The sequence below is a fragment of the Pelecanus crispus genome, chromosome 12 (genome assembly GCF_030463565.1).
Source record: "Pelecanus crispus isolate bPelCri1 chromosome 12, bPelCri1.pri, whole genome shotgun sequence".
Classification (NCBI taxonomy): domain Eukaryota; kingdom Metazoa; phylum Chordata; class Aves; order Pelecaniformes; family Pelecanidae; genus Pelecanus; species Pelecanus crispus.
In genome coordinates this window covers 19,126,520-19,153,425 of record NC_134654.1, presented here as the reverse complement: position 1 = coordinate 19,153,425, position 26,906 = coordinate 19,126,520, and the positions used below count along the sequence as shown (strand labels likewise).

At 38.2% G+C, this 26,906-nt stretch overlaps 1 protein-coding gene across 2 annotated transcripts; it reads right to left on the bottom strand.

Moving 5' to 3' along the window:
* Positions 1-125: 125 nt before the first annotated feature.
* RAB40B (RAB40B, member RAS oncogene family) lies at positions 126-26,906 on the bottom strand. Of its 2 annotated transcripts, none has more exons than XM_075719896.1 (6): positions 26,765-26,906; positions 5,855-5,915; positions 3,843-3,903; positions 2,912-2,989; positions 1,630-1,852; positions 126-1,199 (listed from the first exon to the last, which is right to left on the bottom strand). In XM_075719896.1, exons 1-6 carry the CDS (start codon positions 26,904-26,906, stop codon positions 928-930), a joined length of 837 nt encoding a protein of 278 aa, XP_075576011.1. In that variant the 3' UTR covers positions 126-927. The 2 variants fall into 2 exon arrangements, with proteins under 2 accessions (XP_075576011.1, XP_075576012.1); XM_075719897.1 differs by having other exon boundaries at positions 1,630-1,795.

Sequence of the window (26,906 nt, the reverse complement as noted above, 5' to 3'; positions counted from 1 at the left end):
CTTCAAATTCTTTGAAAGGAAGATACAGACAACCGTCCCCAGTTAAAGAAAGCATAAGAGGATTTCTTTTCCAGAAACATTTATTTATTCTTTAAATAGCATTCTTTCCTTATAAAGAAGCTCTTCAAGTCATGTTCCTTTCACCACAGTGTCTTTGGCATTTTCCTCCTAGAACTTTCTTGTAGAGTGGTATAAAATGTAATCTTTTTTTTTTTTTTTTCCAGAAAAATAAGTATTTAAACCACAAATTAATTCCCCAAAGTATTAAATAACATACCAAAAACTTTATCAAGTCTATTACATACACTAATGGGACAAAACCTTGTTGTGTATGTGCATAATAATTATATATACATTTTTAGTTAAGTTAGTGCTTCAAAGTTATCAAGGAAGCTTTACAAAAAATCCAGGTGCACAATTGCAGTATTACTAGAATTTGTCACGCTATTTGTAGAATTTAAGAATGTATACAATACATTGCATTTAAAAACCTCTGCCTGAATATGCAAACTGATGACTCGTTTTTCTATTTCTCAATAGTTTGCAAAAAGACAGGATTTTATACAATTACACAGTAAGTCACTTTCCAGATTTCGTGGAATTAAGAACTGAATATACTGATAATTATCCCCTATGTGAAAACACATCTACTAGTAAAAATAATGGCATCACGCACATCAGAAACTAAAATGCAGTATGAAAATCCAACAGCAAAATGTCACATCCTTTCAGTTGCACTGAACATGTCATTCATTCCAAAGCAGCGTTACTGTAGTGAGCAAGCTCTAAAATAAGACTCATTTTTCTTATTTTTGTCTATGTACTATGACACGTACATAGAGTGTGCTCAACCATTAAACAAGGAGTCCTTGTGTTCAACGCTTCACATGAGGGGATTCCATCCAGGTTCCTTTTCCCACAGAGAGCTTAAGAAATTTTACAGCTGTTTCTTGTGCAGTTTTTTGGTGGGCTCTGCGGTGGACGGAAAATTTTAGCTTTCTTTAAGCTGTTCCTTTTATTGATGTTGCTGGATGTGAGGGAGTATGAGCGTCCATGCATCATCCTGGCATTAAGGCCATTTGCCATGGAGAAAGATTTGAGATGGCTTCTTAAGGCAACGGGGAGAGGGAGCTTGTCAACAAGATGCACAGGGGTACAGGAAACTATAGCACGGCAACAAAGGTCTTGCAGACTCAGTACTTAAAAACAGACATAAAACTTGCATTATAATAGCACGCTTTTGTCAGCCACATGGTAGTAGCATACCCAGCACTCTGCATGCACTCTGTACTTCCAGGATGAATTCTCATTTCTCCTCCCACACCCTTTCCCACATATACATTATCCAAAATATCTGCTGCTTCAGTTTCCTATGTATGTCTTAATGCTTCGATGACTGAGCATGTGAGTTCTAGGAAAGATATGTTATTCCCTACAAAAGCAGAACAAGTTATGCCTACAGATATGTATTTTTCTGTTTAGAAAGCAAATTATACAGGATTCATGATTATTTTTTGATCTTTTTGTATCAGGGTTAAAGTTTCTGAAAATTATTTTATATTAATGACATTAATGAACCATAAACCTTACCAGGACTAAATTTACACATTACCTGTGTACGTCACTTACCCTTGTTTGGCCTCCAGAGCCTGTCCATTCCATGTCTCATCAATACTATTCTTGCTAGCTCAGTAAAGGACTCTGTAATATTAAAATTACAAAGTGGACTGACTTCAAAAAAAGTCATGCCCAGCCTTTCAGCATAGGCTTGTGCTTGTTCAGTAGACACTTGGCGCTTGAAGGCTAAGTGAAGGCGATTTCCAACTAGGATTTTTGGTACACCAGGAGCATGCTGAGCAAAGAGAAGCAATACAAAATTAATAGTTTGGCTTCCATTTCCCCCTTCCCTCAATTACAACAAACAAAAGCTTTTTCAAGATTTGAAGACTAAGTGGCAGGTTGGACCAGATGATCTCTAGAGGTCCCTTCCGGCTTAAATTATGCTGTGATTCTCTGATCTAAAAACATCCCTTCCTCAGAGAAGACAGGCTTGCATAGAGGATGTGGCAAATCTATAGCAAGAGTGGGACTACAATATGAAATCTTTGCCCTCCATATGCTTTCCATCAACACCTTTAAAGAAATCAGACACTTCAGCTGATACGTTTCCAGCTTTCTAGAATTATAAACATAGAAAGAAAATTTTAAGCTTAGCATCTTGGATAACTGTCTGCAAATGCCAGTAAAAACAGTAAAAAATATCATAAGCAGTTGGTCTTAGTCATCTGTTACAGACTAGTGACACTCTGGGATTGTACCTGTCCTGGTTTCAGCTGGGATAGAGTGAGTTTTCTTCAGAGTAGCTGGCATAGTGCTGTGTTTTGGATTTAGTAGGAGAAGAACGTCGATAACACACTGATGTTTTAGTTGTTGCTGAGTACTGCTCATGCTAGTCAAGGACTTTGCAGCTTCCCATGCTCTGCCAGGTGCACAAGAAACTGGGAGGGGGCACAGCCAGGATAGTTGATCCAAACTGCCCAAAGGGCTATTCCATACCATATGGCATCATGCTCAGTATATAAGCTGGGGGGGGGTTGGCCGGGGAGCAGTGATCGCTGCTTGGGGACAGGCTGGGCATTGGTCAGTGGGTGGTGAGCAGTTTGCATCACTTGTTTTTTTCCCTGGGTTTTGTTTCTCCCTCTCTTGTTGTTCTCCTTTTCATTAGAATTTTTATTACTGTTATAATTTTATTTCAATTATTAAACTGTTCTTATCTTAACCCACAAGTTTTCTTACTTTTGGCCTTCCAATTCTCTCCCCGATCCCAGCGGGGGCGGGGGTGGGGGGAGGGTGAGTGAGTGGCTGTGTGGTGCTTGGTTGCCAACAAACTGAATCACAGCAGTATCCTTACCTCATCTATTTCTTTTATCCATCGATCAATTCCATCAAATGACCAACGATTTGTAATATCATACACTAGTATTACTCCCTGTATTAAAAAAAAATTAAAATTCTAAGTTTAACAGAGGCATAACACAGATAATACTATCTGTAAATTCTCCAATTCTGAAATAATCTTGTAAGATGCTGAGCAAATTCTCAATGGAGCAGAACCTCATCATCCTGTGAAACCAAGCCCCACCTCTCTGTGTAGACTACACATCAGCTAAGGGGCAGAAACCCTGACTTAGTTTTAGGGTCTAATGTATTGGTAAATATTTCTTTTTACAGTAGACAGGTTTGGTTGATCATACATACATCACAAGTCATAGCAAATAAGTATTTTTGGTCACATTCAGTAGCTTAAAGATTCACTACTCTGTGCAATCCTGGAACATAACAGATGCAACTCATCAGAATCAATACATGTCATGAATTATAGCAATACTTCAAAGTCTGAAGCTATAGAGACTTTTAGTGTGTATTTCTTCTTCTTTTTTTAAAGTAATTTCCTTACAAGTCATTACATTTAATCACATTTTAGACATGTTTGTATTTTTCACATTACTCTTGACAGTTTTATGTTATCAATTTCTCCTACTGGGCACACACTGTTAAAAAGCAATATTAGCATAGCTTTCACAAGATCAAAGTAAGATAAGAAGGCATAAGAATATATTTCACTGTATTTTATCCTGATTCAATTTCAATCTCCTGTTCCCCTTCCCAAAAGAAAATCCTGCCCCTTGCGATTTCCCATGTTTCATGTTATCTTCAGACCATTACTGAATCTGCATGCAATGTACAGGTGAGCTATAGAAGCCATCATGATGGTTTACTAACTCTGCTTTCATTCATCCAACAACCATTACTCATCACTGAGAAAGCTGTACTTGGCTTACCTGAGCACCTCTTGAGTAAGACCGAAATATGGTGCAGAATCTCCCTTGCCCCGATGTATCCCTAAATGAAATAAATTATATATATTTTTTAAAAGAAGTAGGTGGCCTCCTATGTTAAGAGCTCAGCTAGATTAACTCATCTGTACTGATCAGTATCAGCTCTTCTTCCATTAGTCATGCAGTAGCAGTCACTAAGGCATAAGAGCTCTTCTCGCTCTCAGCGGTTTTTCCCCGCTGGCATTCTGCCCTTTTCCTCTACATTTCTCAGGATAAGAGGACAAGAACTTCAAACTTTACTCTTGTGATTGCCCTTGGAAAACAAAGGCTATTACTCAAGTGTACGTATGCTGCTAGACTTTGCATTTAGTTCAGCTTGAAGAAAGATTCTGTTTTCACAGCAAAAGTGGGAGGAAACAATAGCTATCACCAAGGAAACAAATGGAAAAACAGTAAATTCTTGATTACAGCAGCAATAGTTCATCATGAGTCTAGTATGATGAAGGCATCCCTACAGAGTCATAGACAGCACAGAGTTTTAGAAAAGCATGCACACACACACACAAAAAAAAAACCCCAAAAAATCACTGTATTAAGTGTTTGGAAGCAGAATCAAATTTATAGTGAGGAACTATAAAAGAAGCAAAATTCCATAAAGACTTTTTGAGGTAGATTACAGATCTTCAAATGCAAGGCATGTTTTTCCATATATGGTCAACTGTAGAAACATTTCCAATCTGTTATTGTAAGGAGTCCAAAGAACATCCTTGTCCTTCACAAAAAGAATTAAAACATCTCCTTCCTGGCTGCTTCTCAAATAAGCTTTACATGGTATTTTTGCTAAGCTATATAAAGTGGAAGACAGAAGAAGAAAAAGAAAGCAGAAAAAGAAAAACAAAATATCAAGTAATCAAGATAGCATATGACAGAGTACCATTACCCATCATTGCATTTAACATTTGAAGCATTATTTTGAAAATCATAAAGGCAAAAACAACCAATGAAGAATAAACCAAAAATAACTTAGCCTTGACACAAAGGCATCTAACTCCAGTAATTAAAAAAGTTTCAAAAAAAACCCCAAAACCCCAACCAAAATTTTAAAGATGGAAATGGCTCAGGATTGTCTCTTTCTAGGAGTAAAAGGATATAATCATAACAACAAATCATTTTCACCTCCAATTCTCTACTCTGTCTGAACACTGCCTGTTCCTAGAACCTGTCTCTGATTTATCTAGATTATGGTTCCTAAAAAAAATCACAGTCCATCTCCTTCCTGTCCTGCACTGACCTTACTTCTCTCTCTTTTATGCCATGAGTTGAAGGGAAGAGGAAAACAATGTATTTAAGAGGCAGTAATGTTCCTGCATTTTTCAAGTTGTATCGCTTGCTGAGTATTTCTAGATGAACCAGAAGATGGCCATCTTCAAACAACCTTAACAAAAAAGCACCCTGACAGACCAAATACTTGACCCTACGGGGAAAACATTTGTGGTAAAAAAATTTTATTTCTTCTCAAAATGTTTTTATAAAGATCAAATCACATGAGAATGCATATCGATTAAATTATATGAGCAATAACACTTTCTTTTTTTTTTAAATACTGTGGTTATTTAGTTGACCATTACTACTAATAAACTGAGCAAAGGGATTTTGCTATACAATCACTGTATGCTTTCTAAAGTACTTTCATGGTTCTCATTACCAGTATATTTTATAATCTTTGAGGCACTTGAATCTATCCTGAAGGTACTTGTAAATCTTTTGTGCCTTTCTTCTGCATTTATTATGCATCTCGCACGTAGAGAAACTGTAGGGTCCCCCATTTTACATGAAATAGATGCAAAATGGAGGTAAAGAGAAAGCATGACTTACTCAAAGGGCTAGCTTCCTGGCTTACTCTTCCTCAGTTGACTAAATATTTCTGAAGCGTAAGGCAGAACTTGTGCCCCGAAGAGTTGCATTTCTGTGTCTTTGAAATATAAATTACGAGGACAGGTGAAGCACACACTTACCAGAGCTGTAGCTTGATTCGTCGGCCATCCAGAAGAATCGTTGTAGTCTTATAATCAATACCTGTGGGGAAGACGGTAATGCAAATCTTAGAGCAGCTTGCAGGTGTACAATGTACATGCAGACAGTTATAGATTTTAAAGAAGCTGACCTTAAAAAAAAAAAGAAGGTATTGTCATTAGTACTTTATGAAGTGCATACAGATAACAACAACTTGTTCATATAAAGACCCTTCATATTACTTAAGCTTGGTCCATTCAGAGCAGATGTCTCAGGCTCCCTTCAGATTGATAAATGATCTGTTTTATTCATTATCATGACAATATATATGCTTAAAGAGTTTTATCTCTTTTCAACAAAAGAAGGTAGAATTAGTGTTTTGCCTTTTCTCTCATACGTATGTTGCAGACTAAATGCTGTTCTCTTCCTCTATTCCCTAGCTTTACTGCCTCTCTTATTTCTTCCTTCCTTATAAAAAGCTCTTAGATACACGTGTCCCCCTCATATATAAAAGCAGCAGATGGTGAAGCAAGAATTGGCTTGCCTTTTGTCTTCCAGCCTTTCCCATTCCCATCAATAACAGCCTTCTCTGCCCACAAGACCTACGCAGTTAGTGTCCAGCAGAACACAAGCAGGTTCCATTTATTCCTTCCCATAACATGCCCAGGCCTTGTGGTTGAGCTAGAACATCTCTTTTAGATGAGCTGAAGAAGCACTGCAGTGTTTAAGGGAAGTATTTATTGTAAGTTTGTATACATACTTATACATGTACACACACACACGTAACTCGGCTCACACCTTTATTGTACATTGTAGTCTTTGCAAACGACCTTCAGTGCTATATAATATTACCTTTCTACTGGTAACCTGACATGCCAGAAGAAGCAATTAAACTGTGTATAAATAAGCTCAAATCTAGCATTACTGTTTTCTTGAGCAATGCTAGGGTCAATGGCTTTGAACACTGTGCTTCAGTACTGCATCCACAAATTGCATCATTATAAACATTACAAGAGAAGGCTTTTATTTTATTAACTGTTATTTTAAAAGTGTGCATTAAGTATTCACATTGTGCAACCAAGCAACAGTTTCACTGCTAAATGTGTTTTTCTCATGTTTTCTTCGCTGTGTCATAGTTAACTTCTTGAATTGAACATTTGTTCATCAAGTCCTCCAAACGGAGCTTAGAAAGCCCTGAAAAGTGCACCGAAATGTAATGGCTTGTACCTTGAAAGAGAGACGTGCTTTATTCTCAGAGCATAAGCAAAACAAGGGGGTGAGAAAAACACATTGACATGGAAAAACAAACACATGCAGAAGACTGCCGGAATTACTACTAAAGATTTCAGCACCACTTTATCAGAGGAACAGGGATGACAGTGCTGAAGATGATTCTTTAAGTGTAAAATTCATTATTATGGGTGGCATCAACATCCAGAACAAAAAAGTTAATCTATATATCAATGTTTGTATTGGTAAACATAACAAATGCTTACCAATAACATATTTTCTTTTTGTATTTAAGGGGGAAAGAGAAGTTTGAATGTTTAATAAGAGAATGTATCAATAACTTATATCGCGCTCTTAAAGATAAAAAGTACAGCATAGCACAGCACATAAACCACAAACAAAAATCTGTCTCGGCTGCAAGCACAACTCTGGGGAGACACCTACCATGCAGGAGAGTTGCTCTCTTTGCCTGAAAACATGTTTTGTCACCAAGTCAACAAAATGGACTGCCTCTTGCTCCCCCAGTAGAGTATTGGTAAGTTGTCATGAAGAGGTCCTTAAAGCAGTCACTGATGGTCAGTTACCTCCATTTTTGTAAACAAAAAATAGTTTTAAAACCCTCTGGCATAAATAAGCAGACACAGAAAAGGAAGCCTTGCCCATCTCCTTTTCCAGAAGGAAAGGAGTGTGTAAGACTAGGTCCGGAATACAGAACAGATGTTACCTTGCAGTAACTTGCATTTGGTACCGTAAGAGCCGCCAGCTGAGTCAGCCCCGCCATGTAGCCATGGGCAAAGAAGAGAGATGCTGCATTTGTGCTTCTTCTAAAATTTGCACCGCACTAAACCACTCAAATGGCATTTGTCATGTTTAAGATGCTGGTGCAAACAAAATTTAAGCCCATTTTATGAAAACAACCAGAAACTTGAATTCACTAAGTTCTAATCACAAGACACTACTCTTTGAAATGAGGTATGGATGCACTACCCCAGGAAATGTTCTCCTAGTTATAAATCAGGATCATTTCTTGCCCAGAGATCAGTGCACCATTACCCAATGCTGCTATCTCCAGGTTTTAGTGTCAAAACAACTCATTTGTACACAACTAACACCAAAGACACCAGGGGACTCTGAGTGCTTTTTTTACACAACACAATAGCATCAATTCCTTTTTGTAGGATACCTATTGTAACATAGATACCAAAGCATACAGTGAAATAAGTTCCTTATACACATTCCTACAAATAACTTCACTTCTCTAATTTCCTGGCTTCTTGCATGCCAAAATTTAAATAGCTAGCAGTCAAAAATTTTCACAGCAATATTAGCAAATGGTTTTTACTTCTGTATTGTATTTGCTGATATTAGCAGAGTTAAACCAGCTTTAAACTTTATAAGCTAAAGAGATTTAAAACCAACAAATTTTGAAGGATAATTGCACTACAGTACTATTAATTAAATTTTTTTTTATCTATGAATTGATTTGACTTGTTACATGGTTTATGTAGTTTCTAGCAGCAGTAGCAACTGCTAAGCATCTTCCCAATTTGAAAGCCAAGAACAACAGAGTGGTAAGTCACCTTGCCATAGCCCTACAGAAATGAGTATTTGCAGTTCCAAGAGTGAGGGCATTTCTTAGGAATGAGAAGCAGAGAGGAATTGCCTGTTACCGAGATCCTGGTAAGGAAGAAGCTAGCAATGACCAGAGAGATGATAGGAAGCAAGCTTAAGAAGCAGTCTCGCTGCGATATGAAGACCAGGTGAGTAAGACGATCGGGAAGGTAGAGGCAGTGTGATGGTAAGTCACACGTTATTAGGAAACATATTTCAAAGATGCCACTTAATTTCTATTGCCTGCAGGATAGTTCACTTGAGTCACATCAACACACAGGTTCGCGGCTCCCACTTTTACAAACTGATCAATACACATCCTACTGTCAAGTAGGAGTATATTGGGGGGGGGTGGTGGTGGCGGCGTGGAAATCGCTTGACACAGCTCCTTCTAGCCTGGCAGCAAAGAGAAGGAGCTAAATTCTTCTGATCGTACCATCTCAAATCAGAGACTGGTTCAGTGCCATGCCAACTTCACAGCTCCCAGATAAGCACCAAGCTGAAAGGTCAGGGACAGCAATAATAGGCTTTTCAAGCTTTTAGCTCACTGCAGAAGGGTGAATTGAAACATCTTCTGCCTTTAATGCAGGCTCTTCCCTCTTCTATTTGGAAAGACACACCCACAAAAAAACCCCAATGTATTGCCAGCAGTTCTGGGAGACATTTTCATTTATCAGCCAAAGTGTTGCAGTTCTCCAGAAGTATTAGGAAATAGTCAAATCTACAAACCACAAGTTAAAATAAAAAAAAACTTCAAAAAAATCCAAACCTATAGAGACAGAGTCAGGGACACTGAACAGACTAGGACATTCAAACTGTTTGTGCACTGAAAGAACAAGTTTCATCATTTCAGAAATTCTTGAAAACATAAAACAACACACAGAACAAACCCTGCATAACAATATATAACTCATTCCAGCATTCTGTGCTACCGCTGCTATTTCCCGCAGGGTGAAATACCTCCACTAGTTTATCTAAAGTTAACGAAGAGGCACAGACCATGTTTAGCAAACACTGACACATCCCACACAGTGAACGCACATCCATCATTCTGTTAAAAGACATACCAAGCATAGAAAATTAGTATTGCATAGCTAGAGGATACACAGCTGAATAAACCTAGCACTGTGCTTTGCACCACAGACCATAAACTACTGCAAGTCGCTCATGTTTTGCCACACACACAATAGAAAATATTACATTTTTTTAATATGTTATGTACAAGACAAGTCTGAAAAATATACTATTACCAGCTGCTGTTTATGAAAGCATCTGATGGGTTTCTCAAAAGATTTTTGAAGAGACGGATTCAGAAACTTCCTTATTCTTCAGCTGTTACACAGATAGAAGCAGCTGATAACATAACCTGAACATCTCTGCAGTTAGCATTTGCCATTGATTAAGAATCAAAACAAAAAGCCTTTTGCCATGAATCATCAGGAACAGCACGACACCATAACAATAAGACCAACAGATGTGGATTGTGCTGTTGTAGAAATCAAATGTCCTTCCAGCACATTATTCACTCATCTAGTAAGACAGAATAGCTTTGTCTGGGTAGGCAACTAAAATGTAGCTCTATACGAGAAAGGGGAGAAAAAGGCTGCTAAATCAAAAAAACCTCAACTTTGAAGTAAACCAGTGCTTAATACTTTCACATAGATGTTTTTTAAATAAAAATTATTTACCTAAAGCCACAAATTTAAATTAAAGAACCTGAAACAAGTCACTATCCTGGCTGAAGGGTTTGGATTGCTTAACTCTAATTGATTTGTAATAGATTTTGTTCTTCACAAACACAAAATTAACAGATAGAAAACTGCAAGAAATATTATTGAACCCAGGAATGTGGTAAGATTCCCAAAAAAGCATTCAGCTGTTTGGTAACAACTGCAGTAAATAGGAAGCCATCCTCTCTGCATCGATACTTTGCAGCTATTACCACACTATCACTTATCCTTCACTGACCGCACTGCATTCATGTCAACACTGATTATTTTAAGGTTTCCTGTGAATTTCTGCTTCCCTTGAAGCTTACGGTAGTGTAGCAAGGTTTCTGGGTTTTGTGATGGGTCTTTTTAGGGCACAATCCTTCAGTCATTTAGAGTTGCTCGTTTTGTGTTCCACCAAAGGCAACATTATTTACACCAAAAATCTTTCTAGTTTAATAATTGAGATTCAATGATCTACTGTACGACTAACAGCCAGTCGTTTAGCTTTGCAGCAGTGAAAAAACACACTGACTCATTTGAACGAAATTTGAAGCAATGGACTACAGACCAACCGTTGGTTGTATCTTGATAATATGACATAGAGTAAAATCTAGATTTGTCCCTCAACATTTTTCACAGGAACTGGATGTTAGCCTAAAATTTTAATGGTTTGGAGCTTGTTCTGCATTTGCTTTGGATATGTGTTTCAACTTCGATAAGTTAGGGAGAAGGGAGAAAGAAAAACAGGTGAAAAAACCCGAGAACTTTAAGACTAGATTCTTCAGAGCTGTGCTTTACCAATTCAGCACTGAAAGATTTTATTCAGTGACACATTTGTCTTAGAAATGCTCCTAAACCCAACCCTTTTTATACCTGAGAAAGTACGGAATACATGATTCTTCATCTTTGAACCTGGTGCTCTGTTACATTTTAGCTCATAAATAATACAAGAACTGGTTTCACTGTTTTTACTTATTCCTTTTGACGTGTCCTTTCTTTAAAGTTTAAGGCATGTTGTTCCTTGTATATAATTGATGTCAGATTATGTTTTAATGAAATATGAAAGCTGCTAATCTAACTACTTCAAAATAATAATAAATAATAATAATATCAAAAACAATAAAACATTCCAACTCCCTGCCTCCATGGCTTGACCGCCTTCCAGAGATTTAAACTTAAAAGACCTTTTCCAGCAACCATTCACTCCATCAGGTTGTCCAAATTGGCCATTCAATAATAGTTGTCTCACACACACACTAATGTCTCCTTCCCACTGTCTGCTTCTATGCCAATAGTTAAGTGTCTACAAATAAATACATATATTCAGTGGGATTCTGGGCCTGTATTTAACCAAGTCCACTGAAAGCATCCTTCAGGTTCAAAGACTGTTGACTGCACTTCAAAAACACAGTTTTACCTTTCAGAGAGTGCTTAAAACCATTTTCTCATGGGCATGATGAGAATTCAATGGTCCCATCACTTCCCGCTTTAAGCTTCCTCAGCTATCTAGCTTTTCATATTAAAATAAAAGGTCTAATTCTTATTTTAATAAAATTCATATTTATATATAAAATTCCATACTAAAATAAAGGTCTAACTTTTCTCTTCAGAACACACTTGTAACTGTTTCAAGTATATTTGACAAGTGACACAACTTCCAACTCCATTCATTTATTGTTCAGAGCAAATGGACCCACAGCATGCTTTTGATTCAGAATTCAGCCAAGCTTTAAAAACTAAGCCCCATGTTTTCAGCATCATGCTGCAAAGATATGCACCCTTTGCAATAACACTGGACTATACCTTTTGATAGGTAAGCACGAAGGTCAGGTTATGTGACAGTCATATTTGCCTCCTGCTTGCTGTTTCAGAATAATCATCACTTTTCAAATTCCATTCCTTTCCATCACACTTAATTACTGCAATAAAAGCCATCTGTTTGAAAAGCACAGATTGCCTATTCAGACTGAAATAGAGACACTGAAATTTTAGATCTAGACTGTATTCTTCACCTCATTAATCAAGCCATAAACCACAATTACAAAGTCTTACAGATAAGTCACTCGTTTCAATGATGTGACAATTTTCCCATTTTCAAAGAGAAGCTATTTGTATCAGAAAGCTCAGCTTTATAGTTAGCTTTGTTTACGGTCACAGACACATGCCAATATCACAGTCTATCCTTCAGTATACCTGTTTTCCTTTAAATGTTTAAAGGGATTAAGTTTACATGAAATCTACCCTTGGAAAAAAAAAATGAAAGTGCTCTTTAACAATTACACAGAAGCTTTTCATAGTTACAAAACTTTTAGGGCACCAGGTTAAAATCTGAAGATCTCAGAGCACTTCTAGTTGGCTCTAGTCCAGACTGTTGTCCCTAGAATCAATGCAAACGGCATTGGGAGCAATAAGTTTGACACAACTTTATGGCATACCTCCAATACTAATCTAAGAACAAAATTAACAACTGAAACTCCAAAACATATATAAGCCCCCAAAAATTAATTAGTCAGGCTGCTAATTTACAGAAACAGTAACTGAATAAGTCTCTGTTCATCCTCTTAACTATCAGCATTAGTAAGTAAATAAGCCAGTACTTTGCATATTAAATTCACACCCTCCACAAAAAGAACATGCAAACAACTTAAGTACATGGTTTTTGTAATCATGCCTTAACTTGCAGTATTTCTTCTAAGATGGCTAAATAAAAACTAAATGTTCAAGGCAGATGACTGTCTGGAAAGAAGATAAAACTATTTGACATCAGCTAACAATCAACTTTTAACCAAAACTAGTAAATGATCCATTTCCATTCACATTACAAGGAAAGAAAATAAAGATCCTGAGACAGTACTTCATTCTCCTCTGTCTTAACATTTACTTGTCAACAACAAAATAGCCTCTTTATAGTCTAAGGCCTTAGAAATTTATTTTACAAGAATAAAGAGAACTGTTCCCATCCCCCAGGTCAGGAAGAAGCAGGAACTATGCACTTCAGTTCATCATTTCCTTTCTTCCACTCCAAAAGAAAAGGATATCGGAGGCATACGGTAAGCTTGTCAACTCAAATGTTTACTACAAGTTGCAGCTAACATCCTCAGATGAAAGCTGCTATATATAAACATGTTATTGTTTATAAATAGTAGCACTGCAGGAAAAGGGAATGTTATTATTAGCATTACTGACAAAAAAATTCTTCATTTCAGCACACTTTATTAATAAACTTTGAAATAAATTGGGAAGAGATTAATATATCAATCCCAGCAATCTCATAAATGGGGTGTTTTTTTCTTCAACCTCTTTTTCCACAGATGTGAAAGAATCAAGTGAAACATGGAACCTGGGGTGATCAGTGATCACAGAACACCTCTGGTGCCTTGCATCTAGATCCAGCTGCTCACGCACAACACTGCAACTCAGGCTTCTGACTACAAAATTCACTTTAAAAGACAAGATCCCCAAAACTACTGACAGCTCTGGAGATGGATTGAGATAGGATTATTATTGACTGGTAGCAATTACTAGCCAAAGGGGTTTTTGATATTATTTGAAACAAATAACATCAGATTATGAGTTAAGAGTGAATGTGAACCACTCAGTTCCCTACACTGGGAAAGGAACACACTCTTGGCAGAAGACAACAAACATTAGCTTTACGATTTCCCTGTTTGTCTCTCCAAATTCTTTGCAACAGAACTCAACATAAAAACGTAACATCAAGAAGTTCCCAGTTTATAGTCGTCGTCATAAAACACGAACAGTATTTAAAAACAGCTCTTTTCTACTTAACATTTGCATTTTATAAAAAGAATTACCCTAAACTTGTAGTCTATTTAATATCAAAGTAAAGGTAACCATAACCTAGCACCAGTGAATTTGACTTAGAAATTACCTCTATTATAAGCACAGGGGGGAAAAAAAAGTATTCTTGTACGATACCATCTTCTCACTGCTGCTGTTCATCAGTTCCCATAAGAGCTGGATCGCAAGAAGAGTTCCTTTGCATACATCAGACGTTGTTAACAAGCATCCTATCTTCTTAAAAAAACTCGGTTACAGTGTTTTCAAAGAGGGTGAGCTCTCAAGGGCAGCCTCTCATTCACAATCTGACTCCTTGCAATTAAAGTTTCAAACATGATTCTTTGTTTCATCCTTGAGATACACATGTAGCCCAAGCAACAGCTATGACGTGGTGCTCTGCATATCCATGGAAAGTACAGTGAAGGAAAGCTTGGCCAGGCTAAGACAACTGATCCGAAAAAAGTGGAATAAGTTTTATGTAACAGTTGATTGTCCAATATTTTCAGTGCTTGTGGATATCTTCATGGTATAATAATTCTTTAGCATAAAGCTTAACACTGGGGGTCGAATCATCCTGGTGCATGAGGAAAAGACCAGAAGGCAGGTTACGTATCTTCTAAAATTCTACAAACCAAGAGAGAAATGGGACACAGCCATGCAGAACTTGCCTTTACTTATATCTTAAACACTAGGTTTGAAATATGACCAGAATCTAGAAGGGAGAATAGCTTCAAACCTACCATAAAATATTAAAAACAGCTGCAATATTTCACATTTTACAATATTTTCCAAAAAAGAACAATGACCTTTTATGTCTTGACACTTCATTAGCAGTAAACCAGTTCAAAAATACTTGGCATGAGAAGAATTGCGAGAACATCCATCCACTGTTATTCTGAGCTATAGGCCTAAGAGCTCACTGAGAACAGTTGCAAAGCTCTCCAAAACTTCCCCAGGCTTTAAATCAAGTCTCAAAATAAATGATTCTAAAGAATTAAACCACCACTTTCAGTTAAACATATCAACATATCGTAACAATTAGAAAAATCAGAATTGTTTTATAAGCATATTCCTGTATATTACAAAATTGTGAGTAATACTTATGATAAATGGCAAGATATAACCAAAGTTCACAAAAAACAATCAAAAAAGCCTACTCCAGGATGCCATCAATACTCAGAGTCACAGCAGTATTTGTCACCAAGTGTAGTAAAAGAAAAAAAGGAGGTATTTTTTGTACCCCACAAAGCACTGCTTGTTAAAAGAGGAAAAAAAATTACTTGAAAAATAATTCTTTGAGCTGAACAAATAATGAATTCTGTCATTATGATGAACTGAAGATCAAAGTGGGAATTCACAACAAGTAGGTGTAAGTGCAATAATTTTGCTTTAAAGACGCCAGAGAGCAAAATTCATATCATTATTGAAAAATTACTGTGGCTTAAAAGCTATTATCCAGAAAACACAGAGCCATCATTCCCAAAGCACAGATAGGTAAAGAGGAGGAGCTTTCAAACCAACCTCCAAACCAAGCAACAAACAGAAGACCAACTGCACTTCTTAAATTTGGAATTCCAAGTGAAACACATGCTGCAGTAAGATGGGCTTTATAGATAACGTTACCACTAACTTAAGGAATTTCCAAGTCATGAGATATCTTCAGGACATACACTTCCATTAGAAAAATGAAGGAAATTAAGTCTGGCTTGGATTATGCTTCCATCTCTCCCCTCTCCTCCTCCCCAGCTATTCCAGCAGAAGAATAGCCAAAGTTATAACTGTACTGCTTTTCCAGGACAAAAAAAACAAACAAAACAAAAAAACCCCAACCAACCAAAACAAAACACAAAATGCTAGCAAACAATCTTTGTTAGGATTTAAAGGAGAAAGAGAGACTGTACATTACTGATACAGAGCTCTTGTTCCATTCATCATTTAGTTGGTTTTCCAAGAAATTAAAATAAACTGATTTCATGTGAATAGGATCAAAGGAAATCTCAGGTTGGAGCAATCTCAGAAGGTCATCTAGATCAAGCTCCTGCTCAAAACAGGATCAGATGAGAGGTCTGCAGACTGCATAACCTCTGTTCCACAGCTTGACTGTCTTGAGAGTAAAAAAGTTTTTCCTCTTCCCCATTCTGAACCTCTCTTGTTTCAACTTAGACCAGTTGTCTCTGACTCTGCCACCATGTGCAGAGTCTCACTCCGTCCTCTTGATGACCTCCTCATGCGGACCAGGAGGCTGCTCTTGGGTTATTCCCCGCAAGGTCTCTCCTCTCCAGAGAGGCGACTCATTAGTCTGCGGCCAAACTTCATTTAAGTTGATAGAACTGCAGACTTTTCTTCACTTAAAAACTATGTAATTACTTTTCATGTAGTCTTCTGCATTGAACTAGCCTGTCTCCTAGATGTTGAAGACAAACACAGTGTAGATTGAGCGAGTCTGCCTATAAAACTATAGTTTTCAAACAGTACTGGAATAAACTCCTGTTTGAAGATAAAAACTAGAATTTATATGGAAAAATTATTACACCATATGTATTCTTGTACTCTAGAATCTTCTTGCTCCAAGACTAACATCATTCTAAAAGGAAATGTGTTTCTGTCTGAACTGACAAAGAAAATCGATTTAAGAGTTTAGAGGTTATGAACTTGTTTAAAATTCCATTTATTACATTTCTACCTTCTAAAGTATGCATTCAAGTTAAACCACAATCTACTAATTCAGGAGCAGTTTGAAAAGTCAAGGTTGTGCTTTACACAAGCTTCACTTAGCATGTTTACCGAAGCAAACACACAGAAAGATTAAATGAACAGAGTCCTGACTGATCGAGATCATGCACTGTGTATAGGGATTGCTAAAACAATTAGAAAAGAAATAAATGTATCCAGATATCCATGTTAAAAATTTTGCACCACAAGGCTCTCCGTATACTGACTCAATCATTCCATTGAATGCATCAGCTACATGAGCCTCTTTTCCTCAGTCTGGTCTTGAGAGAGTATTAAAAAGGCTGCCAGACCTGCTGGGTCGCTTCTGGGTTTTCCAGCTGGCAGTTTCATATTTCATGCACTTAAGTATCCCATTTTAAGGTACTGCATAAAGTCAGCTTGCAAACAAAGTATAAGAGCACAGGAAATACATTAACACATTGTTGTCCCTAAAATTTTGAAGGGATAAATTACTTTGATTCAAAACCTAGGGACTAAAATACCCTTACCCCCCTTTTTCTTTCTTTTAATTAAACTGGGGGTTTTTGTTTTGGTTTTATTGTTTGTTTGGGTTTTTGTTTGTTTTTTTTTTTTTTAAATAGTTCCTGTTTCATCCAAACATCTATAATGGCTCATTCTCTATGAAAACGGGCAAATTAAACATACAATCCTCAAATACACTTACGACTGCTCCTTCAATATATTATTTCAGAGTACATAAGCATTCTTTGCTATTTCAGCCTTGCTGATGTGGGATTACAAGGAAACATATGTTGGTAAGGTCAGGGTAAGGCTCTTTACATGAAGTTGTAGCCCAGAGGAAAAATGAGAGCAATGGCAGGAGCACAACAGTGAGTTACAAACTGCCAAGTTGTGCTCAACATACATAATATAAAAACAGGGAGACAATAAAGAGGTAAAGTCTGAATCGTAAACCAGGAACACACCACACAGTAAACAAATTACGGTTATTAAATACAAGTGATTGGACTGCATTTGAAAGTGTGAAAGATCAGCTGCAACTCATCTAGGGCAAACATGTCACTCCTGGACTGCAGCTCGCTTTTAAATGTTGTCACATGTTCAGTCTCCTCTACATTTACATCTGCACACATGAGCCTTTAACTAACCATATATTAAGAATAACTGTAACTTTTTAATAAATATCTTCTTCTGATCCAAGAATGAAAGTATTTTTACAAAACACATTTCTCCAGAGTTTTGTGTACTGAAATACACTTAAAAAATATGCACTATTTTAACAAACACCATTAAAACAGGTATTTATGGCATTGGGAGTTTATGTTATATGAACATGAAGCCAAGACCCCAAAAAAATTTATTGGGGGAAACTCTGGATAATTTGATTTTGCATCAGTCAACATCTTATTTTAAAGCTGTATTTTGGGGGGAGGCTCATAGCAGTCCAGAAGTGCCTCTTACACTAATCAGTATTGAATGTTGCAAAGGAAGTCATGGAATCTCACTTACTGCAGCATAAGATAAATATATAGCAAAATGGTTTCTTTATGTGAATTAGGAAAAAGCCATAGAAAGTTGTAACTATAATTATTAAAAAAGAATACACAGATTACCCATTTTCATAGATGAAGTAGTTGCAAAGGATTCTAAATCTCCAAATATTGCATTAGGAAGGTTGAAAGGTGTATGAGAGATCAGACCTCAGAAAGCAGCCAGATTTGCACGTTCTTCCTAAATAGGATCTCTCCTTTTTTAGCAGAGTGCTAGGCTGAATGGGCTCAAGACAACATTTCTTATGTACTTAACTTAGAAGTAAGTTACTTTAAAACACATGGAAATCTCAATTCCAGAAATTCTCATCATAATTACTCCACCTCTGCATATTAAACTACCAGTTTCTACTTTGAAATCCACCATCCCACAAATAATTTTAATGTCCAAAGATAACTCTAGAGTAACACAGCCTTGGCTCTTCTAGCTTCCTCTTGCCCACCAGCTATTCCTTAATCACCTCCATCTTCTGACGCCACTTGCTGATTTCACACAGTGCTTTCACATCAGCACCCTTCAGCGGCAAATCCCACGCAACAAAGGAAAAGAGCAAAGCTGTTATATTGGCTTTCAGCTCAGCCCAAGACTACATCTCATGAACAATACATAGCTTTCCCTGCTTCTGGCAATAAACACGATTCCAAAATACTTAATCTTCACTGTTTACATGCCTACAAACCAGTCAAAAGTTACTGACTTGACAGAAATGTTTCTGTATGCACATAAGGGTGTTTTCACTGCTAGGTCCTACCTGTCCTTCCCCCAGTTGGAGAAGAGTTACTTCTCTGTCCTAGAGAGGAGTCTCACCTTGCCTTGAGCACAGTTCAGCGATTTGGTTCAGCCAATCTGAACATTATATGAACCAGAATACGTTCCACTTCCTTAGATACTTCCATCCTTCAGGGTTCAAAAAACCTATGCCTCCTGTAAAGAATCACTGATCAGATCCAGGAAATCTCAGCTGAACACAGCACATTATTCCTTTTACCAATATGCAGTTTAATTAATGTATCAAACAAGAATGTAATTATGTATGTACTATATTAAAGCCTGAAGGCAGCAGTTCTTCAACACACTTAGTGACTTGGCACAGCTCGTTATTGATGATACTTTCTCTTTTCTGCTTACCCCACCCAGCTGAAAGAGGATACTCTCTTAGATGGCACAAACTACTGGAAAGATGTGAGCAAGGTTAGTTTCTGTACCTTTAGACCCCCTCCATTCCTGGGCAGAAATGACATCCTAACTTCCTAGTAACTAGCTTTTGAGCTTTCCATAGATTTGAATGACAATTTAGATACACAAACAGCCATTGTGAACACCAATATTTTTGTGGACTTTGCCCTGAGTACATACTAAATTGCAATCAACACTGACAGAGGATTTTATCTTACCTTTCTGAAAGACTGGACATTAAATATACAGTATATGTTGATAAATCAGCGTTTGATCTGTAACAGCTTCACTTACCTGATGAACTTGCCACTCTAACTGGAGTATTTGACTGCTTGGCTTGCCCAGTTCATGCTTCCATATTGCAACACATCAAGACACAAAAGAGAGGAACAATTATTCGTACAGATGTGTTCCACTACATCAGTTTTAGATGTGGATTAAAAGAAACATAGCAAGCTCACACCAGACTTGCTTGGTGTATTACATTTGAGATGGTCCTTAAATAACACAAGCATGTTGAGTATTTTGTGTAAATATTGCATTATTTTTTCATATTTTTCGTCTCATATTAAACAAAATCCAGAAGAGCTGAATAAAATGGAATACAAATCAAACTTTAAAAGTTAGCCAATTTCTATTCTTTATCCCATTTTCCATTCCTGTTTTGCTCCCAGAACAAAAACAAGTTTACAGCAATATGTAAACATAATTTAACCAACATACTGAATAAAACTTAATCCTGGCACAGGCAAACACAATTTTGGTTAGGCCAAAGCAGCTTAAAAGGACTCAATTACCTTGAAATTTCACCACTTTTCAAAATAACCTGGACTTGGTCTTTCATGTTGCACACTTGTCTGAGAGCCTCATGGTAACTTTGTTTTCACAGTCACTTTCCCACTCCCTCATATCTATGATAAAATAGGGGGGGTGGGGAGACACCGGTAGCCCAAGGGAAACCAAGACAGACAGAACATAGCGCTACTGAATGCGCGTGAGAAAGACAAAGAAGAAAGTAAGCTATTGCTGCAGTCTCTTTTGCCACAACAATCTAAAGCACTACTTGTAGCAAGAGCAGATATCAAATTCAGACAAGTGTGTGCAGGTTGGTTTTAGGCAGGAATCTGAAAACCATGCGCACGATCTTAAGATTTCAAGGCTTCTTCGTTCTGAAGCTGTACAACACAATAACATGCTTGACCAAAATTTAGGCGTTTTCTTTGTCTGGTCTTTTGTTGCTGCTGTTGAATAGGCCTTGTTAAGGAACATAAAGGCCAGTTATTGGAAAAGAACAAGGTAAACAAATATCTGGTTTGAATACGTGCATGCACACACTGGTTTGATTTTTTTCCCTCCAATATGGTTGGGTGAGGAGAGAGCTAGGAAAAGAAAGAATTTAAGCCTATTGATTAAGTGGGTTTCAAAACCTCACTGTAAGATGACCCAGCTTCTGACCTTCATAAAACTCTAAGACTAACACTTTTTGTCCATGAGACGGATACAAGTGCATGACACCCGAGTTCCAATATTAGAACAAAGAAATATTATTAATATATTAAACCAAAGAAAAATGGCCAAGTAGAAGAAAGTGTGCAATAAAGCAAAACTAATTTTATGAAAGGTTTGAAGAAACATGCGAAAAAACCCATACACTGCCAAGCAGGCCTAGGATTTCTACCGCTCCATTAAATCAAGCAAGGTGAATATTCATTGTTTCAACAGATGTGCAAGATCAGCTAACAAATACAAAACCCAACGTTGACCGATTGACCCGACCATCACAGGAAACGCTACGGTACCCTTTACCACATTGTTTATGAAGAACGTGGAAAAAGAGGTAAAAAAGGCGTTACTCAAATGTGCTGCCATGCATCAGGGAAGAAAACACGATGCAGTGGTCTCATGAGGCAGGCAATTCGTAGAATGACAAAGTTAGCATGAAACTCCAAACTTGAGATTTGGGGATGGGGGAAAAGCACACAACTAGAAGCAAAGAACAAAGCCAATCTGAATTAGATCATAAGCTTTTTTTTTTTTTTTTTTTTTTTTTTTAAACAGGGTGGAAAGTATCTGTCATAAGTAAGGCAAGAACAACGGGAATCAGGTCAAACCAGGATCCACATTTTCAGCTAACATACACCTCTCATAATTGACTGCCTATTAAGAAGAATTACTACTCCATAGTGCTATCACCTGGAAGAGACAAAATGCAGTTATAGGTGGTGGAAAAGGGGGAAATTATTTCCATTTTTCTCTTTTAAACACAGTGAAAGGGGAAGAGCAACTACAGAGTGGGTAGCAATTTCTGTTTACTGAACTTTCTTCACATGCAGTATATGATACCATTTAAAATTATCAGTATCTTTCAGCAGTAAGCACAGCTCTTGTCAGATAACACATTAAAGGGGCAATCATAACCAACATGTTTAGAGTAGGATCTATTACTGCTTTACAGACTCATCCGAAAAGTAGGTTAGATGCCCTATTTGAAGCAACTATTTCTTTCCACCAATGCCACGGAACTCTACAGTAATGAGGTAAGATGCTAGATGTCTTCTAGGCACTTAAAGCTGGTGTATGAAATCAAACCTCACCTGCTTTTCCATGTACAAGAACGCAGTTTAAATCCTTTTAAACCGAGATCAATGGGCATACAACTGAATTTTAACAAAATTCAAGGGGGGGGAAAATTCACACCTATTCAACCTTTTAGGAAAAAGACAGCTAAGAGTGATCAATTTTTGTTCTCCTTGTGCTGTGAGATAAAGGCTACCCTATTTATAGGTAAGCATAATTAACCTAATTAACCTCAAAAAGTGTTTATTTACTCATAGACACTGGTGCTCAGCAACTTTACATAACTCTTCTGCTGGAGAAATCCTAACTGAATGGACTGAAGATTGTTCCTAAAAGGTGGTGCTATGCACAAAGAAATACAGAAACTTAATGATGTTGCCATTAGTTTCTATTGCAATCTTCGGATCGTGTTGTGTTTAGGAAAATGTAATGGCTTCAAAACAAGTCAGTAATAAGCAACCCATCCTATTCATTATTATACTGGTAGGAAAACAAAACAATTTTATTTCCCCTTCCCTTCAGCCAAGTAGCATTTTCAAAACCCACAGTTTTATGAAGACAGAACAGAGAAACTTCACATCAAATCTTTGTGGTAAGAATTTTACCTCTCTTAGTTCTGTATTTGGTCTTGTTGGGGGTAAGGGGAGGAAACCACAGTCAGCTCACAAATCTAAGTCTTTTAATTTCTCATGTTAACAATATTTCCGTTTGCTTCCTTATTTTAGTTAGGGCCCATTCCCTCCTCTTTACACCAGCTTTACACCAAAGAACGGCTTTGATCTGTGTTTGAAGTTGTCAGGAAGAGCCACCACGAACTAGATGTTTGTCTGCTGGGATACAAGCAGCTGACAGCTACCCCAGTCTAAATGCTCCCTACGCATAAGGTTATCTGGCTCTCCCCATACGGTCTGCTTGAGGTTGGGCCATCCAAGCTCTAGGCCTGTGTTCTAACCACTTAGCAATCAAGACAACCACTTATTAACACCCACAACTCTTACACACCAGGATCTTTCCAAGCATTCAGATAAGACAACCAATACCCCAGTGAAGTTCTCAATCTAAGGACAGACAGAATTTATGGGAAGACAAACAGCTGTGATCTGAACTTAAGAGGATATGAAAGGGTTGCTAAGTGAGAAAGGATGAGAGACAATTTGTCAGTTTAAACCTGATGTTCCTGCAAGAAAAGGGGCAGGAGTACACAGGTTTGAACAATCATTCCTTTCAGTCCCTGTGTCAAGCAATCACACTGCAAGCATATGTTAGTATGAAAGCAAATCCAGAACCCAGCTGAATAAAAATCTGTTTGTGCAAAACATCAAAATATTTGTCTACCTAGTGACAGCGCATCTAAGGTATTGTGTTCTAGTCTAGAAGCAATTATTTCCTCTGAATTTATTCTGATTAACAATGCTTAAAAGCAAAGTTTCTGCAGCTCTTTAAGATCATATTTGTGCAGTTTTTCTCACCAGGTTAGAGACCAAGTGTATCCAATCTACTGTAATTTCAGTATTGAGCAAGCTGTGGAAGAACTATAAAGGCAGGTTACCCAGAAAACTAACCCTCCTACTACCTGTCCATCTCCAGGATAACTGCTTTCTAAATTATCTCTATGAATTGTGTTCACCAATGCATCTTCCATAGCAGTCCTTACTTTGTAAAGTTAAGCCTCTTCCCTTCTTCTTTCCAACCCAGAGCCCTTTGGTCATTAAGAAAAATTCAGAGACCAAGAGATTGTATTCCTTCTTAATAGCTGAACTATGCCAAATACTTTCAATCACAGCTTGTGGACCAGCAGCAGCTTGCAGGGACTTGACTGATCACGCGATGCTGGCTTTCCTTCCCATCTCCAGATTTCATATCATTTTTGTGTACTGACAAAAAATAGTAAGACATATGTCTGCCGTATTTTTCTGGGAATGAGAAAGATGGCAGATTTATTTCTTTAATAGTTAAGAAAGTGCCTATGAAAAATTAATGTGTGCTTTATACAATGAAAGTTTGAGCCCGTAGAGTTTAGATGAGACAGCTACATAGCTGCACATAAAGCCTTCAGGAATCTGATGACTGAAAAAAGAACACTCAAAAAAATCAAACAAAAAAACCCCCACCACTCTGTTCTAGTCAACTCCAGGTTTTATTCTACCTTCATTCTTCTTGTCTGCTTAACTCTCTTCCATGCTGCTGAAGCCAACAGCCAACCAAAACGACCTAGCTGGCATTATGAAAGTGGTAGATCCTAGCCGTTAACTAAGGACTTGAAAATGGTGAAAAAGTCAGTGTTTATCGAGCTTTTTAATCAAGTTGAATTAGAAAATGAGTCATAATACCAACAGGATGTTTAGCTCTATCCCTCTCCCTGCATCTCTATTTTCATAGTCCCTGAGCCTGCGCAGATTCCTCACAGCTGCATCCTACGCAGCCACACTCGAACGATGTAGGAAGGGCTGAGGGGATGCAGGCAAAGAAAGGATATTGGATACAGACCACCAAAGAAACCGGGCAGCTTACATGCAGTGTTCAAAAGTATTTCAAGATTGATGCACTCAAGAACATTATAAATTGAAGAGTGAGAAAATATTTTTTGTGAACTTTCACAGTTGAAAACCTTCCTTAAGTGAAACTAGACAGTATGCTATGATTGTGCAAACACTGAGGCTCTGTATATTAAAAAAAAACAAACTTAATTATGACACTAGTTGCATAAAATTTAAAATCAGATTATATTCCTTCCACATTTTACTACCATGCCATCTGTTTTATCTGCCCTCCTCTTGCAACTCATATCCCTCTCTTCAGACATACTCGTCTTCTCGGGGCTAAGAACGTCTTTCAGTCTCTGTGAAACAGTGACCTTTGCATAGCAGAGTTTGTGAGGTCCTGAATTACCATATTTGCCTAACCTTGTATAGTTCAGATTGATAAATATCCTGGTGAAGAGACTACAGTCCATGAAATAGCCCATAAAACTTACAACCCTGCATGTATACATTTTGAAGTTATTAGTAGCAATGAAGAATTTCCAAGCTGCATGTGAAGTACTTGCAAAATAATTCAAAAAGAATATTTGTATTTCTTGGCTGTCAATAAATCTATTCACAGAGTTATAGTGTTATCCACATAATTTAAATATTTTTAAGAGCAAAACCACAAGCGTCACAAGGTTTACATGCAAAAGTCCAAAGTAAGACTGATGAGCGCAGGAGCTGGTCAAACATTCTCTCTCAGTTACGTCAAGATACACTGGAGACTAAAGTGCTCCTTCAGCGTAAGAATTTATAAACTAGATTATGTGTACAGAACAGAGCCAGACTAGGCGCACTCTCCCCAAGCCTCCTGTCCCCTTTCTCCAACCACCTGAAAAGCATGAAGAGTAAACACACTGCAACACCCTGAGGAGTAATTTAGCGAAACTATTAAGCAAACGTCTTAAAATGTACACTGATGCCTTCAAGGTACAGTCTGACTCATAAGCAATGGTACAGAGAACTGTCCTCCCTCCCTCCAGGTCTTTGCCGTGAATCAGTTCCAGGAACTCAACATAATAACAGATCCTAAGTCAATGTAAAGCCTTCCAGTGAATTACCTAGTCACAGACTTGTACTGGCAGTAAATTAAAGCAATAGGTAATTTGACAAGATAACTTGCTTTTTAATATGCCGCATGATAGACTTGCATGAGCAGGGAAAAAAGAAGTGAAACTAGCGTATGTTCTAGGCAAACAAGATTGGGAGAGTGAAAAGAAGAGAATGGGAGGGAAGGAAAACAGAAATCCCCTTTTCCCCGAGTCATTAGCTTAGTGTTAAATCAGTCTGGTACGTTCACGACTCCCTATTCTGCAGGCGGAATATACCTGGCATGGAAGACGCTCTTCAGTCTTGCCCTTTAAAAAGCTTAAGTGAAAGAACATACTACAAACATGAACCTTGATCTTAAAGGGCTACTCTTCTGATACTAAGAACATGACAGCGAAAAAAAGGGAGGGGGGGGGAAAAAAAATCTCCTTTTCTGCTCTGAAAGCAGTTTCACAACAAGTACCTTTGCTGTTTGACAAAGACCCTTTACTAGAAAGACATTTTTGTTAGTATTTGCCTTTACTCACTGATGACAACAGAAGAATAACTGCTTGGGAAGATAAATCCTATCACCTTGACCAACACGTTCTGTGTATTAAGACACTTCTCTTAAACTTGAGCTCCAAACCCCGTTTGGCGCAGGAGATCCCCTGCACGGGATTTCAAGCCCCGAGAGCAATTCCACCTCCTTTCCGAAAACCACGTAGAGCAAAACACCCTCCGGCTTGCCTTCGCCCGCACCCTCTTGCTCCTCCTCCGGCACTGCTGGGGAGCCCCGTCAACCCGCAGGAGCCCGCCGGGGCGGCTGTTCTCACCCGCCGGCCCGCTGCCCCCCCGGCCAGCCCCAGCGGCGGGCAGCACCGGCCGGGGGCCGGGAGCCCGGGGGGCCGCAGGGCGCTCCTGCGCCCGGCGCCGGGAGAAGGGGAGCAGCGGGCAGGGCCGCCTCGTGGCGGCGGGAGGAAGCCCCGCGGGGGGCGCAGCTTACCCATGTGGTAGCCGTAGGGCGACTCGCTGGCTCCGTCCTGCAGGCTGGCCAGGATCTCCCCCTTGCCCACGTCGCTGTCCCCCACCAGCAGGAATTTCAGCAGGAAATCGTAGGCTTTCACCGGGCTTCCCACGTGGCTCAT

Excerpts from the sequence above, each read along its gene's own strand:
- RAB40B (XM_075719896.1), bottom strand. The coding sequence starts at position 26,906 with ATGAGCCACGTGGGAAGCCCGGTGAAAGCCTACGATTTCCTGCTGAAA. Across the intron at positions 5,916-26,764 it reads GCCCTACGGCTACCACATGG|GTATTGATTATAAGACTACA; the intron begins GTAAGCTGCGCC and ends TCTTCCCCACAG. Across the intron at positions 1,200-1,629 it reads GCTCTGGAGGCCAAACAAGG|TACTGAGTCTGCAAGACCTT; the intron begins GTAAGTGACGTA and ends TCTGTTTTTAAG.